Consider the following 12,164-nt stretch of genomic DNA (forward strand, 5'->3'; position numbering starts at 1 on the left):
ACCTACCGTCTCGCCCGGGCGGGCACACGCAGGTGTAGTTGCCCACGCCGTCGACACAGGTGGCGCCGCTCTCACAGCCGTGGTCCTGGCAGTCGTCGGCGTTCACCTCGCAGTAGACGCCGTGGAAGCCCAAGGCACATGCACAACTATACGCACCCCCCACCCCAAAAAAAAAAAAAATGAATATGAAGTGTATGAGATGTGTGTGTGGGTGTGTGTGGCTGGCAGACAAGTGAAAATCATTAGCTGGTGGGCCTGTCAAAACCGTGCCATCACACGTTTAGCACATCGCAACGTGTGAAGCAAGACAATACAACTTGACTAAGTTAAATGACTATTTCACACAACCTGGAGTTTATTATCACATGACTACGCTGGGATAATTCATTAAAAAAAATATATAAAATATATATATGTATATATATTTTTTTAAATCAGGTTGCTCCAAATGTTATGTCAAAAAGTCTCAATGTTGGCAAATGTCAAAAAACTGGAACCAATTGTCACCTCAAAATGTACGTTGACATCTTTAATTAGGCCCCCCCCCAATCTGAAAACATCATAACAAAATCCCCAAGATTTTGTCTTTTTTCAGATCAATATGGAAACATGATTCTCGCCAGTGGCCGGAAAAAAAATTATTGTTGGCGTTGTTGTTGTCACTGTTAGGGACAAAAAACATGCACAAGAAATTGCGGAATGTTTTGGAATGACTGCGATTGGCTGGTGTATCCCACCTCCTGCCCGATGAAAGCAGAGATTGGCTCCAGCACTCCCGCGACCCTTGTGAGGATAACCGGTTCAGAAGTAGATGGATGGATGTTTTCAAGAGGTGGCACGGTGGCTCAGCTGGCAAAGCGTTGGCCTCACAGTTCTGAGGTGCCGGGTTCAATCTCAGACTTGCATGTGTGGAGTTTGCATGTTCTCCGCGTGCCTGCGAGGGTTTCCTCCCACATTCCGAAAACATGCAACATTAATTGGACACTCTAAATTGCCCCTAGGTGTCATTGTGAGTGCGGCTGTTTGTCTCAATGTGTCCTGCGATTGACTGTGTGTACCCTGCCCGGTGACAGCTGGGCTAGGCTGCAGCACTCCCGCGACCCTTGTGAGGATAAGCGTTTCAGAAATAGATGGATGTTTTGAAATCAATGTTTTCTGTTTCTAGGAAACATTTATTTGACCACCCATCTACCAATTACAGTTACACTCAATTAAATGCAACCTCCATCCATCCATATTTCAGATCGCTTATCCTCACAAGGGTCTCGGGCGTGCTGGAGCCTGTCGCAGCTGACTTTGGCCAAGAGGCGGGGTACACCCTGAACTGGTCACCAGACAATCAATCACAGGGCATATAGAAACCATTCGCACTCACATTCACACCTACGGGCAATTTGGAGTCTTCAATGAAGCTAATTTGCATGTTTTGGGGATGTGGGAGGAAAAGAGAGCACCCGGAGAAGGAACGGTGAGACCGTGCAAACGCCACACACGCAGGGCCGGGATTTGAACCCCGGTCCTCAGAACTGTGAGGCCAACGATCAACCTGCCGCCCTTTTTCCTTCATAACATTGCGATTTTTTTTCTTCAATGTTTTTTTTTCGCACCTGAAGCCGCTCGTCTGCTCGTCGCTGAGGCAAGTTCCTCCATTGACGCAGGGATTACTGACACACGCGTCCGCCGGAGATTCGCAGTGTTGGCCCTGGACACACACAGACAAATACCCATCAGATTTAGAACTATTTCCCAAACTCGCTGTAATTTCCGGCCGACAAACCGTGACGTTTTTCCACACACTTTCAACCCTGCGGTTTATGCGGTGATGTTAGCTAGTGTTTGTGTGGCGATAGCATTAGCGCACCTGGTTATAACCCTCAGTCCACAAAAAAAAAAAAAGTTTAATGCTAGCGCGGCGCAGGGCGCTAGCGTTGAACTTTTTCTGTGTACCGAGGCTTATAACCAGGTGCGCTCTGTAGGTTGGGAATTACGGTATTTTTCAAAACCCGATGAAAAATAAGCAACAAATTCTCGTTTGTGACAAATTACATTTTCGCATATACCTAAATTGAATTTTTCTCTTATTCCTGAATACATATTTTCAATGGAAACAAACACAACTGCAACTTAGATTCTTCAGTTCGTTTTTCCTGGTTCAAGGAAGAAGACGATTGGGCAGCACCATTTTTGATTCTGTAGGCTGGGCGTCCATTATGACTCAAAAAGCACACACACACACACACACACACACACACACACACACACACACACACACACACACACACACACACACACACACACACACACACACACACACACACACACGCACACAAAAGGAGTGTATGACTCTGCCTGTACTTTTTGTCCAGAGGCAAAATTAATTGGAAAAACAACGGATGCAAACGTGTCCACGTAGAAAAGGTGTAACGTACATACCGTGAATCCGTGGCTGCAGGTGCAAGTGTACGGCTGCGAGGGCGACGCCGACTGGTGGCAGAGGCCTCGGTTGTGGCAAGGCGACGAAGCACACGGGTTGCACTTGACCACCACGCTGGCCTCGACCGTACCTGAACGCACGCACAGATCAATCATACAGTAGATCAAATCTATTAGTAGAGTCGAGTTCAGACTGAACATTTCAACTTCACAGTCATAATTTGGGGATTTTGTATTGCAAAACAACTTTTATTCTAATAGTACAGCTTTTTCTCCTTATTTTTAAATAGTCCCATTATTCCTTGCAAAATGACATTTTTTTTTGCCAAATATGGATGCAATGGAGACAAAACTGGGTCAAACAGAAGTAGTTGTCAGAGGAGGATTTTTTTTTTTTTTTTGGACACTAGTATGACAAATCAAGGGTGCTTTTTGAAATGAAATTGACACTTTTATACCGAGTCCATGTTAGCGAGACTTAATTCTTTGACTTTTTCTCATAACTTTACCGTCATAAAATAATTTAAAAATTGAATAGTGATTTTATTCTTTTCCCTTTTAAATTACAAATGTATTTTCAGTGATGTTTTTTTTTGTCACAAAATTTATTATTTCTTATTTAACAGGGCACTCTCTTTCTTGCAACTTATTCCTGGAATAAATTCACTCATTTTACATAATTTTGACTGATGTTTTGATATTAACATAAGTCACTGATGGTGTCGTGGTACACATGCCCACCTTGGGTGCATCTATGGAGGTCCATCCATCCATCCTTCCATTTTCTTCACCGCTTATCCTCACAAGAGTAACGGAAGTGCTGGAGCCTACCCAGCTGTCAACGGGCAGGAGACGGGGTATGCCCTGAACTGTTTCCCAGCCAACAGCCGCACTCACAATCACACCTATGGTCAATTTAGAGTATCCATTTAATGCTGCATGTTTTTGGGATGTGTGAGGAAACCAAAGAGGTGGGAGAAAACCCACGCATGGAGCCAGGATTTGAATCTCCGGCCCCAGAAGTGTGAGGCCAATGCTGCGTCACCGTGCCGCCATGACAACGTTATGCTAGTGAATTTTTTTTTTCTCCCATTAGTAACATTTTTTCCCATTTCTTTCCTCTCTTTTTTTTTAGCCAAGATTCCAATTCAGTTGTCATTTCTTTCATGGCAAAATTGCAATTTTTCTTCAAGGGCTAATTTGGTTCTTTGAGAGTAAAATGTCGACTTTTTTCTGCCTTGGAATATTTGGAGTTTTATTTGTTTTTTGGAATAAGAAATGTTGTGCTTTTTTTTGGAGGGGGGGGCGTGTGTGAGGTTGTGTAGTAAGTGATGTCGTGTGCAGTGTGTGTGTGTGTGGGGGGGGGGTGCCCCCCTGTCTCACCCCGACACAGGAAGCGCTCGGGTGGTGCGGTGAGCAGGAGTTTGCCCTCCATGGCGGGCGGCCCCCCGCACCGCGCGATGCCCGGCTCCTTGTAGCCGCTCTTCAGCCACTCGGACAACCACAGCAGGCGGCAGTCGCAGTACAGCGGGTTGGAGCCGATGGCGCTGAGCGTGGTGATGTCATCAGAAGGCGACACAACAACAAGACACACAATCAACTGCTTTTTGCTTTCCGTTCTGTCCTTCTTCCTTTCTTCCTTCCCTTCTTCCATCTGTTATTGCTCACTTCTGTTCTTTCCTTTCCCCATCTCTTCTTCCACCCTTCCTGTACTCCCTCCTTCCATCTGTCCTTCTCTCCAACCTCTTATTCTGTCCTTTCCTTTTTTGCCTTTTTCCAACTTCCCCCCTTTCCTTTGCCCTCTTGCTCTTTCTTCCTCTAGCTTTTTCTGATCCATCCCTCTGAATAATTTTCATCCTTCCTTCGTTTCTTTCACCCCCTCATTCCTTCGCTCCCCGCTTCATCTTTCCTTTGAGCCTCCTCTCCATTCTTCCGATTTGCTTTCTTTCCTTGGTTCCTTCCCCTTGCCTTCTCTGCCTGCATCACTCCTTTGTCTTCCGCTTTGTTTCATTTCTTCCTTTTTTCCATCTGTCTATATCCCATTTCACTGGTCTTCCTTCTTGCGACTTTTTCCTATCCTTAGGACCAACTTCTTTTAACCGCTCATCATTCCTTCCTTCCTCTCATCCACCTTTCTGACTCCCCCCCTAGCTATTTTCCCTCTTTCCCTCCTTTTCCCCCTTGTCTCGTGTGTTCCTTGCTCCCTCGTTCCTTCAGTCTTTCTACCACCTTTGTTCTTCCCCCATCAGCCCTCCACCCGCCCCTCTCTCCCTTTTCATCTGCCCTCTCAAAGATGACGCCGAGGTCTCCCGTGGTTAAATCTGCGATTGATCGTCATCATGGTGCACGTTTTATTCTTCACATGCACGCCGATGATCAATATTATCGTCACTATGGCGCTCCTCAACCTCTGGGGATCTTTTCAGATGGAGAGAACACAACTCACGATGCCACAATCCTATACGCATCAGTGAAGCCCATACGGGTACACACGTTTGTGTAACTAGAGGGAAGTATGCTCGGGTACAAACAGTTGTGCTGTACAGTAAGGTACAAATACACGTAAAAGTACACATGCAGGTTGTTTGGCAGTAAACATACAAACCCATGAACACATATAGGTGCATTCACTTGTAAACATGCACTAAGTACAAGCACATATAATGTGTACATATTAGGTGTATTGTGGTACATACACAAAATGTATAGAGGTACACTTAAAAACATTAAATGTATGTATACAGGTTTCATACACACAAGAAAAGGCATATACTTATACAGGCACACACAGATGGTACATACAGGTATACACACATGCAGAGGTACAGACACACATATACACTTTAGCGCGTATATGGACACACGCATAGGTACATAAAAGTGTACACATGGAGTATGTTGGCCATATATGGGTACATATGGACATGAAAAATCAAATACAGGTACACAAATAAGGTGTAAACAGTGTGTGTATACCTGTCAGTATATAGTGTGCAAATGTACTGACAGACACGAGGTACATACAGGTGCGAGAGAGACGTGACGTCATTGAAGATTCCATGTTGCAGCTCAGAGATGTCGTTACCGTGCAAAGATCTGAAACAAACACAAACAATCACGACAGGACACGCCACGACGTGCGTATACGCGTGTATGTATACCGTGTACAGTCTGTATGTATGTGTGTGTGTTTACACAAGTATCTGCAGGATTGGGAATGCATATACATTGCGTGCACGCGTGTGTGTGTGTGTTTGAAAACTGACAGGAGCCTCAGTGATCGCAGGCCTCGCAGCGCCAGAAGGGGAATACAACGTAAAGAATTGTAACTCAGGATCCTGCACACAATAATAACAACACATTAAAAGGAGTCATTTGAGTAATTCATGCATAGCTACATCATTATTGCAATAAGTGATTTTATTTGCATGCATGTGTGTGTGTGTACTCACAGGGTGGTGAGTTGGCTCATGTTCGCAAAGGAGTCATCGGACAGCGAGCTGATTTTGTTGTTGCTCAAATCTCTGCACAGTTAGACACACACATGCACACACACTATTTTAGTTATTAATGTGTAAAGTTGTGGCAAGAGGGAGCTGAACGTCACAGTCTAGTGCTCCCTCTGCTGGAAATTTCAATGAATGCAGTTACTCTGGAGGCTCCAGTGTTGGGAGTTGAAGAAATAGAAGTGCACAAGAAAGAGGAATGGCAGACAGGAAGTAGAAGAAGGGAAAAGGAAGTACAAGACTTGGGGAAACAGGAAGAACAGTACAGTAAACAACTTGGATTTAAAGTAGAAGACGAAGAACAAATTGTCGCGAGAAAGTAGAGGAAGAAGAAGAAGAAGAAGAAACCATGGACCGGAAGTTCAGGTGCTAAAAAGGAAGTAGGAGCGGTGAAAAAGTAGGAGAGGAGGAGGACAGGAAGTAAAAAGGTAAACAGGAGGTCTAAGTGTTGATGATGAAGTAGTAGAAGAGTAAGTGAAAGAGGTTAAGAAGGAAGTAAAATAGTGTGAATCAGAAGTAGAAAATGTGGAAAAGTGACAGGAAGTGGAAACGTATCCCTCACATGAGCTGCAGGTTCCTGAAGTTGTGGAGCTGGGCCGGTACTCGTGTGAACTGGTTCCCATCCAGATAGCTGGCAGCGGAAGTTGGTCATCAATTGCTGTGCTCATTTGAAAGGGGCATAGGTCAAGTCGGGCGCTCACAGTTCGGTGAGGTTTGGAGGAAGTCCCCTGGGCAGAGCCTGCAAGTGCTTGTTGCTGCAGCGGACCACGGTGTCCATGCACGTGCAACCGCTGGGACACTGCGGGCCCAAAGAGCAGCTGCTGGACTCTGCAAGAGAACCTGGAAAAAAAAAATACAGGAAGTCAATGCGATGCGCAGGAAGTTAGAATTGCTTTTCATAGGAGCTGGACATTCTTTATGTAAAACAATCTTTATTGGGGGGATATTTCTAAGAAAACCGATGAGACAAACACTAAAGTCATCGTTACACAAATTAGTACAAAAGAGGACCCAGTGGGATTTAAATACAAACATTACACAAAGAGTGTGTAGCAACCGTTTTAACCACTTTAAAAAAAAAATGTTAAATATGTATGTGTTTGTTTTGTCCTTCTGAAAAAAAAATATTAAACAGCTATTTGGATGTTTTTTAATATGAAATTTCACAATAATATCTACTAAATGTATAAAGAATGTTGTTATCAGACGGCACGGTGGGGAGCTTGTACAGCGTTGGCCTCACAGTTCTGTGGTCCCGGGTTCAATCCCGGCCCCGCCTGCGAGAAGTTTGCATGTTCTCCCCCGTGCCTGCGTGGGTTTTCTCCTGCCACTCCGGTTTCCTCCCACATCTCAAAAACATGCAACATTAATTGGACACTCTAAATTTCCCCTCAGTGTGATTGTGAGAGTGGCTGTTTGTCTCTATGTGCCCTGTGATTGGCTGGCAACCACTTCAGGGTTTACCCCGCCTCCTGCCCGTTGACAGCTGGGAAAGGCTCCAGCACTCCCCGCGACCCTTAGGAGGACAAGTGGCTATGAAAATGGATGGATGGATGTTTGTCAAGATAGGACCGGACCTATGTACATGAACATTTTAAAAGAAATTTCACTTATTTTATTTGTACGATGATATTTGAATGGAAGAATCAGGCAGGAGGCTGCTAGGAAATGGAATGTGACACTTTTTGCGGCGTACCGTCCTCGCAGCGGAAGTCGGGCGCCGCCACGTCCTGCAGCGGGATCTCGCGGAGGAAAGCGGGACCGTGGCAGCGCGGGTTTCCCGTCACGATGCGCCGACTCCTTAGCCAGGAGCTCAACCAGGCCAGACGGCAGTCGCAGTTGAAAGGGTTGGCCAGCAGGTTCCTTGGAGCGGGAAACAAGCTTGGTCACACCACCGCCGCTTATTTGTTTTCAGGGGATGCTGCTCAAGGCCAAGTTGTTGAGCGGAAAAATTGATGCTTTCTATCATTTCAAAACACAATAAAATGTACCACTAAAACGTAAGTACCTAAATTTGTTGTTTCGGGCTTTTCAGATAAACAGTTGTTAGCGTTGTCTGGAAAGTTGCTAAATCTAGCAATAAAAGTGCAAAGTTGCCATCTGTGGATCGGTCTGTGGGTGCATCTCAAGTTCCTTAAATGCAACACTCCTGGCTCCTCAAAACATTGAACGCCACATGGAAGCTGTTAAGTGTCTTTAATGCGCATTGAGCAGCCGCCACGTGCTAGCTGAAATCAAAGGATGTCTGACGTATCCGCCGCAGAATTGCCCAAGCTCCTCCATGGTGACGTTTCAAACGTCTGGACAACAGGACGGGTTTGGGATTGACCAATCATGCTCGTCTTTAGGTCTGCAAACTTGGCAGGAGTAACTGTTGATTCTGTTTGACTTTAGTGTGATCCCACTGTATATATAAAGCATTAAATGGAAATTTGTAATGGTTTAGCCACGCAGACATTCATTTCTGACACGTCGGTGATCGTAGAGGTCACTGCAAAATGACATCATGGCAGAACGATTGCCTTCCTCTTTTACCTAAACATTATTGACCACCCCTGCTCATTCATCAATATCCTGGTTCCTCGCCGGGACTTCTGGTGGGAGGTGCTAGCACGTAAAAGGAGCGGCTTGGAGCTAGGATGTAGGAAGTTCCAAATAAAGAAACGAGATACACCCCGTGTGTGTGTGTGTGTGTGTGTGTGCGCGCGCGTCACTAACAAGGTCGAGAGGTTGGGAAGTGCGTCGAAGGTTCCGGGCAGGATGGTACTCAGCTGGTTGTCGTAGAGCGACAGCAGACGGACGTTGCTTAGGCCCGTGAAGCTGCCGTTGTGCAGGCAGCTGATCTTGTTGTTCCTCAACATCCTGCATACACACACACACACACACACACAATTTACAATAGGCACTATACGAAAGAAGTCCCAGCACTCTAAAATACGAGTAGGTTAGCCTTTAACTGGATAGTTTTTACTCACAGTATCGACATCAACAACAGCAAAAAAGATGGATAAGTAATTTTGACCAAAGAAGTCTTTCCTTGGCTTCTTTTTTTTTTTGTTATATTTATTTTGTTAAAAATATTGTTCAGTTTATTTTAAAAAGTTGTTTGGTCAGAATTTTTTTTTTGACTCTCATTGTTATTAAAAGTGAGGACAAAATTGTAGTTTGGAACGCAATTTAGTGGTGCACAAGATTTGATTTTGCGAGACACTTCAAAAAATGCAGCAGGCTGCATCTGGGCTCCGCGCCTTGAGTTTGACACCTTTCATCTCTGATGACTGTATTTTCTATATTTATTATTTATTGGAACTATGGATGAAAACTAGCATTAAACTAATTCTGACATATTTATACTTTTTTTTTCTTTATAAAAAGTATGTATGTTTCATGAATTTGCACATTCCCATCAGAATAAAGCCCAAAAAAGAGAAATATCTTCAGTTATCCATCCTATTATTTAGACTTACATTGATCTCAATTATCATTACTATTATTATGAGATCCAAGGACCCTTGTGGGGAAAAGTAGCTCAGAAAATGGATGGATTATTATTGAAACAAATTTAACTCATTCCTCAATACAACTGTATTTGGCAAAATGTCAAAATCCAAGAAAGGCAATTTCTTTCCCATATTATAGATTTTTTTTTTACATTTTTTATTTTGTTTTTATTTTTACAGTATACAGCAAAATCCAATAAAAATGGAGTTAGCCCATTCGAGTTCTCACTGGCTCAATTCTGTTACAATCTCATGGATTATGATCACAATAAAGTTGTTTTTGTTGTGTGTGCGTGTGCGTGTGTGTGTCTGTGCGCGCATGCGTGCACATCTCACAACATGCGTAGGGCATCCATCCCTCTGAACATGCCCCCTCGGACCGCGTCCAGGTGGTTGGCGGTCAGGTGGAGCTCAACCACCGCGGCGGCGCCCTCGAACGCGCCGTCCTCGATCTCGGTGATCTTGTTGTTGCTCAGGTTTCTACTCAGCAGGAGGAGGGAAAAATAAACACCACTTAATATTCATTCATCAAAGAGAATTGTCTTTTTTTACTCAGTCCCTCAAAAGTGCTGGTGAATCACTACTACATTGTGTTACCCCCCCCCCCCAAAAAAAAAAAAAATCTTTCAATGCATTTAGTTAAGCAAAATTCAAAATAGAAAGAAATGGGGTAATCCAATACAGGCATGAGTATGTTTACATTTTTTTCAGTTCTATTAATCATCTTCAAAAATAGAATGACCCTTTATTAGTCACACAATGTTTATAAAATAATGATTTATTTCATATATTTTGTGTATTACTGCAACTACCAAAAATTATGAGATTTGTTGTCAGCTACCCCCCACCCCATTGTTGTTAATGCTTCAATTGGCCTTGAAAATAAAAAGCAAGATATTAGGTACTTTTTGCATTTAGAGCACTCAAGCATGTGTGCGCATCCTTGTCCATCTGTGTGTGTGTGTGTGTGTGTGTGTGTGTGTGTGTGTGTGTGTGTGTGTGTGTGGTCACCGCGGCTTGACCTACATTTTCTTGAGCTGCGACAGACCCTTGAAGGCACCCGTGGCCTCCAGCAGGGAGATGTCGTTGTTGTTGAGACGCCTGCGATGTAGACCGCCGCCGCCACAACCGCCATTATCATGGTCATCATCAGGGGAGCCCAAAAGCCAAAAAGCAAGAGTTAAAAAAAAAAAAAAAAAAAAACAACAAGATGGTAAGTAGAAGAGGCAGTTGGAATGTCCAGAGGCTGTTCATTCATGCACTGACAGAACATGTCAAAATGATTACATGTTACATTTGCGTGTGCCTTTCATTTTCAAACCACCCATAAGAACCACGCTTGCTCGCTCCACAGAAATCAGAATGATCAAATCTTTAATAATCCATCCATCCATTTTCTTTGCCGCTCATCCTCACGAGGGTCGCAGGGATTGCTGGAGCCTATCCCAGCTGTCAACGGGCAGGAGTCGGGGTACAGCTTGAACTGGTTGCCAGCCAATCGCAGGGCACATGGAGACAAACAGCCGCACTCACAATAACACCTAAGAGTGGCCAATTAATGTAGCAAGTTTTTGGGATGTGGGAGGAAACCGGAGTGCCCGGAGAAAAACCCACGCAGGCACGGGGACAACATGCAAACTCCACACAGCGGGGCTAGGATTGAACCCGGGTCCTCAGAACTGTAAGGCCAATGCTTTACCAGCTGAGCCACCCTGCCTCCGATCTTTAATAATCTTTATTGTTGTTACAGAACCAGTACACATTGATCACTTAAGGGTGGTTTTGTCATATTTTGCTTAGCGTAATTAAAATACAATATATAAAGTCATAAATTATATATATACTGTACATACATACAGTATAGATTATGAGGTGCAACTACACCCACCTATTGGTGTTGAATTTAAATTTTTATTTTTGACATTGAACTACTGAAGTTGAATGTTGATGGGTTAATCCATGAAATTATAATGTATTACAAAACTCCCCTGAATATCATGAATATAGGATAGGGCACATATGCAAAGCGAAAATATTTTTTTAAAATAGTGTTTTAAAATAATATTTGCAGATAAGATTAAATTTGACTTCAAATGGCACCTGGTTAAAATATATTAAATATTTATAGATAATTGTGAATTTAGATCCATCAGATTGAAAGCATGACATACATTTGTCACGTAAGGTGAATTTCAGTGTATATTTTCCTTTTAGGTGACGGTAATGCAAGTGACCCTCACGTAGTGGTAGCTTGTAAAGCCACTTTGTCTTTTCCCCCTGCGGAGGGACAAGGGAGATTCACAACTTTTTCGACATGCTGAGCGTGTGTTTGGCGTACAGTTCCTCGGTGGCGAGCGGTAAATGCTGGGGGAACTTGGTGAGTCTCAGGTTTGAGCAGTCCACCACGTTGGCGTCGCAGCGACACTTGCTCGGACACGCCGGCTTGCTGTTGCAACCGGAGCTCAGGCGGCGGTCCTCGGCACCTGGCAGCGCACACACACACACTTAAACACATGTTCACTGCAGTGTATATATTTTACGTGCACAAACGTTTTGGGAGCGTTGTTGCCTCTTGACTGACAGCTACCGTGCGTGGCGTCAGGGTGACTCACCTGGGATGTGATATTGTTCCTTGGCTAAAAGATAAACAGAAAGAAAATGTCAGCCAATGAACAAACGCTACTGGCACAATGATCGAGCAATCAATCGTAAAGTGTTGATCCTT

General features: G+C 44.0%; 1 protein-coding gene across 2 annotated transcripts in view; it reads right to left on the minus strand.

Moving 5' to 3' along the window:
• LOC133506062 (slit homolog 1 protein-like) overlaps positions 1-12,164 on the minus strand; it is a 35,598-nt gene that overhangs the window by 7,847 nt on the left and 15,587 nt on the right. For both annotated transcript variants that reach the window (XM_061829797.1, XM_061829798.1), the window contains 15 exons: positions 12,052-12,075; positions 11,778-11,922; positions 10,466-10,540; positions 9,776-9,919; positions 8,658-8,801; positions 7,636-7,802; positions 6,641-6,779; positions 6,502-6,570; positions 5,886-5,957; positions 5,700-5,771; positions 5,458-5,529; positions 3,817-3,980; positions 2,434-2,564; positions 1,608-1,702; positions 7-146 (listed from right to left, as the gene is read on the minus strand). In XM_061829797.1, the coding sequence (XP_061685781.1) occupies positions 7-146; positions 1,608-1,702; positions 2,434-2,564; positions 3,817-3,980; positions 5,458-5,529; positions 5,700-5,771; positions 5,886-5,957; positions 6,502-6,570; positions 6,641-6,779; positions 7,636-7,802; positions 8,658-8,801; positions 9,776-9,919; positions 10,466-10,540; positions 11,778-11,922; positions 12,052-12,075 (1,653 nt within the window). The remainder of the gene's footprint in view (positions 1-6; positions 147-1,607; positions 1,703-2,433; positions 2,565-3,816; positions 3,981-5,457; positions 5,530-5,699; positions 5,772-5,885; positions 5,958-6,501; positions 6,571-6,640; positions 6,780-7,635; positions 7,803-8,657; positions 8,802-9,775; positions 9,920-10,465; positions 10,541-11,777; positions 11,923-12,051; positions 12,076-12,164) is intronic.

This window comes from Syngnathoides biaculeatus, chromosome 9, assembly GCF_019802595.1.
Source record: "Syngnathoides biaculeatus isolate LvHL_M chromosome 9, ASM1980259v1, whole genome shotgun sequence".
NCBI classification, from domain to species: domain Eukaryota; kingdom Metazoa; phylum Chordata; class Actinopteri; order Syngnathiformes; family Syngnathidae; genus Syngnathoides; species Syngnathoides biaculeatus.